The 3,624-nt window shown below is 45.9% G+C and overlaps 1 protein-coding gene across 2 annotated transcripts in view; it reads right to left on the bottom strand.

Moving 5' to 3' along the window:
• Positions 1-224: 224 nt before the first annotated feature.
• Positions 225-3,624, bottom strand: part of mtx3 (metaxin 3) — a 13,956-nt gene continuing 10,556 nt past the window's right edge. The window contains exons 7-9 of one of the 2 annotated variants that reach the window (XM_080756124.1): positions 1,552-1,724; positions 1,121-1,206; positions 225-1,011 (exon numbers count right to left, since the gene is read on the bottom strand). In XM_080756124.1, coding sequence (XP_080612250.1) covers positions 904-1,011; positions 1,121-1,206; positions 1,552-1,724 — 367 coding nt within the window. In that variant the 3' untranslated portion in view covers positions 225-903. The remainder of the gene's footprint in view (positions 1,012-1,120; positions 1,207-1,551; positions 1,725-3,624) is intronic. The other variant, XM_080756125.1, reaches the window with a different exon arrangement.

The raw sequence follows: 3,624 nt of genomic DNA, 5'->3' as shown, positions 1-3,624 counted from the left end.
TCTGATGAACCCATTCTGACCTGAGATCAGATTCATACGAGGTTTCCACTGGACACACACTGGTCTGATGAACCCAGTCTGACCTGAGATCAGATTCTGAAAAATGTCAGTCGTTCTTCGATTTTTCAAAAATAGCAGACCTACAAGCTCGTATCGCGCCACTCGGTGGCGCGCTATGAGCTTGTAGATCTGCTATTTTTCAATAGGTAAAGCATAACATGATGCTAACACCAAAATGGGTGCCCGGTCAGAATGGGTTAAAACTAAACTGTTGGAAAATTATGTACAGTGACAAGAAAACGAGGAAGAAGAAAACGGTCAGTTCAAACAGGAAGGAAGGCGAGAGCATATAATAGCAAAATAGAGATTATTCCTCTAGAGAAGAGGAAGTCATACGTACAACAGTACTATACATAGATCTATGTGTGTGTTTCAACCTCATTGGTGCAATGGATAGGAGGAGAACCAGTGAAGGAGAATCATTGAAACCAGTGGCGTGCACAGATACACGACATTGGCAATGTGCCCTTTTTTTTTAACAGTGTACACTGTGCAGCATGTGGACCATGGTGACATTGATCAAGTCTTGATAAAAAGCTTCTAATATATTATTTAGGGCCCCAAAATATCTATCAATCTCACACTATTAAGGCAACCGGCCGGTTCCACGCGCTGCACAAGATGCCCTTTTTTTTCACTTGAGCACCTCCTGCCCCTCTAAATGTCTGTGCACGCCACTGTCCTGCCCCTCTAAATGTCTGTGCACTCCACTGTCCTGCCCCTCTAAATGTCTGTGCACGCCACTGTCCTGCCCCTCTAAATGTCTGTGCACGCCACTGTCCTGCCCCTCTAAATGTCTGTGCACGCCACTGTCCTGCCCCTCTAAATGTCTGACCTGGGAACTCAGGGTATTAGTTTGGGGTCTGGTCGGCTGCTCTCATTGGCCAGGCTGGGTTTGGGGTGTGGTCGGCGAGGTTTGTGTTGAGGGCTGCTGCGCAGGTTGTCGTCCATCTGAAACAAAAAACGCGCACAGTCGGTTTGGAGCACGCACACGCACACGCACACACACACACACAGACACAGACACAAACGCACGCACAGACACACACAAAGATGATACCTTCTCGATCAGGTTGGATTCCTTGTTTACAAGCTGAGTTAGTTTCAGTAGGTTGGCATCAACAGCCTCCTGAACAGGAGGACCAGCTGCGTGCGTGCACGCACACACACACACACACACACACACACACACACACACACACACACACACACACACACACACACACACACACACACACACACACACACACACACACACACACACGACACAGACACACAGACACAGAGAGAGAGAGAGAGAGAAGAGTGTAAGTGTGCGTAGTGTGTGCGGTATAATGTCCTAAAATGTTACTTTTCAAGATTCCAATTCAGAAAGTAGCAAAAAAACTGCCGATCTACAAGCTCAAAAGGCGTCGCATCTGCTGCTCCTATTGAGCTTGTAGATCGGCTATATATATATAATATGTTCTAATGAAGTGTGTCCCGTGTTACCGTGGTTACCGTTGCTGCTGCTCCCGGGGCTGAAGTGGACGCGCAGCACGGTGTCACAGAAGCAGGTGAGGTTGACCAGCTGTCTGAGGTGACTCTGCAGCCCGCTGCTGGGGAGGACGGCCTTGTGGAGGGGAGCCACGAAACCAAACACGAAGGCGTCTAGACTGGACGGCCTGGGGGGGAGAGTTAACACATTCTGACCTGAGATCAGATTCTGACGCACAGCAGAATGGTGGTTCTTTAACACATTCTGACCTGAGATCAGATTCTGACGCACAGCAGAATGGTGGTTCTTTAACGCATTCTGACCTGAGATCAGATTCTGACGCACAGCAGAATGGTGGTTCTTTAACGCATTCTGACCTGAGATCAGATTCTGACGCACAGCAGAATGGTGGTTCTTTAACACATTCTGACCTGAGATCAGATTCTGACGCACAGCAGAATGGTGGTTCTTTAACGCATTCTGACCTGAGATCAGATTCTAACGCACAGCAGAATGGTGGTTCTTTAACGCATTCTGACCTGAGATCAGATTCTAAAAATGTCTTCTAAGTCCTGACAGTTTAAAAAAAATAGCAGACCTACAAGCTCGTAGCGCGCCACCGAGTGGCGCACTACGAGCTTGTAGATCTGCTATTTTTCAATAGCTAAAGCATGACATGATGCTAACACCCAAAATGGGTTCCCTCCCAGAATGGGTTAAGGTATAGCAAAAACAAGCACTCCTCTTCCCAAAACGTTCCTGCGAAAAGAATATTCTCCATATGCAGACCGCGGACCATCTTACCATATAAGTTAAATAACGTCCAATTCACCAACATTGCAGCTGTTACGGAAGGCTTGAATTATTCTCTTTCAATATCCTTAAAGTGTTTGTTTCATAAAAAAATCCACCGTAGACATGTTATTATAATTTATGAGCTACTTTCTGACTGTCCTTGCAGGTGATTCTTTTTCCAAGTGCTGGAGTTCGGGAGTGCTCGTTAGATATCACTCAACTGCCCCTGTGCTGTGTACCAGCTGTTTTGAATTAGCACATATAATGCAGGAGGCAGCAGGACGTTAGCTTTACGGAAAACGAGTGCTTCCAAACTCTGATGGAAACATGGCCGCAAATGGTCAACGGCCCCCCGGTTCCCTTCCTCCTCGGCCACGTAGCAGCAGCGCTCATCTCATTCCAGCCACACTGCATTGTTCCCGAGCAAAACCTTCTTCTTCTGGTAATAAAAAGATATTATAATAATAAATAAATGTATTGTTTAGGATTCTTTGTGGTTTGTTTCGCCGCCATGGATTCTGTTGGGTTCGTCAGGGCGTGGCGAGACTTCCTGAGTTTATGTCTGCTGCTGCGGAGGCAGATGTTAGGGGGGGGGGGGGGTTCTGTTCACTTCAGTTCCTTGGCTATTTTTTATCCGACGATTTTGTAACCCATTTTTCACCCCTGTGTCAATCGTCTAATGTGATCCTGGGCTCTACACACCCTCCACCAACCTAGTCCCCATATATGGGGGACAAGGGGAGACCAACCTAGTCCCCATATATGGGGGACAAGGGGAGAGCAACGGACTTGAACTCATGCTTCCTTCGTGCCTGAGTGTCCAAGTTGCTCCTTTACACCTGACAGGGGGGACTTTCCCCCAGTTCCTTGGCTTAAGTAGCGTAAGCTACGTTCTTAGCTCACGCATGTTTCATGATAAATGCTTTTTATGTGATGTATTCCCATGCTTTTTTGTTCTTGCTTAATGTAAATCGCTCTGGATTAAGAGCGTCTGTTAAAATGCCTAAATTGTAATTGTGATTGGCTCACTTTACATCGTTTCCTTTGGCTCACAACCTCAAGGAATAAAAACTAGTGATCGACCGATATGGTTTTTGGCCGATATTTCCGATCACCGATTAGTGGAGAATCAAAAAGCCCGATAGCCGATATTATGACCGATATTAATTTAAGTAAAAAAAAATGTTTTTACAGTAACTAAATTCTAACACAACAATTCCTTTAAATGCATTGGAGAACATTTATTGCTTATAAAAAGTTAGTGCAAGAAGCACCAACATCGTTTTCAGTAA

This window comes from Protomyctophum bolini (assembly GCF_963924005.1).
Source record: "Protomyctophum bolini genome assembly, chromosome: 22".
In the NCBI taxonomy this organism is placed as follows: Eukaryota; Metazoa; Chordata; class Actinopteri; order Myctophiformes; family Myctophidae; genus Protomyctophum; species Protomyctophum bolini.
Note: the sequence above shows the minus strand (reverse complement) of the source record. Positions and strands in the feature narration are given on the sequence as shown.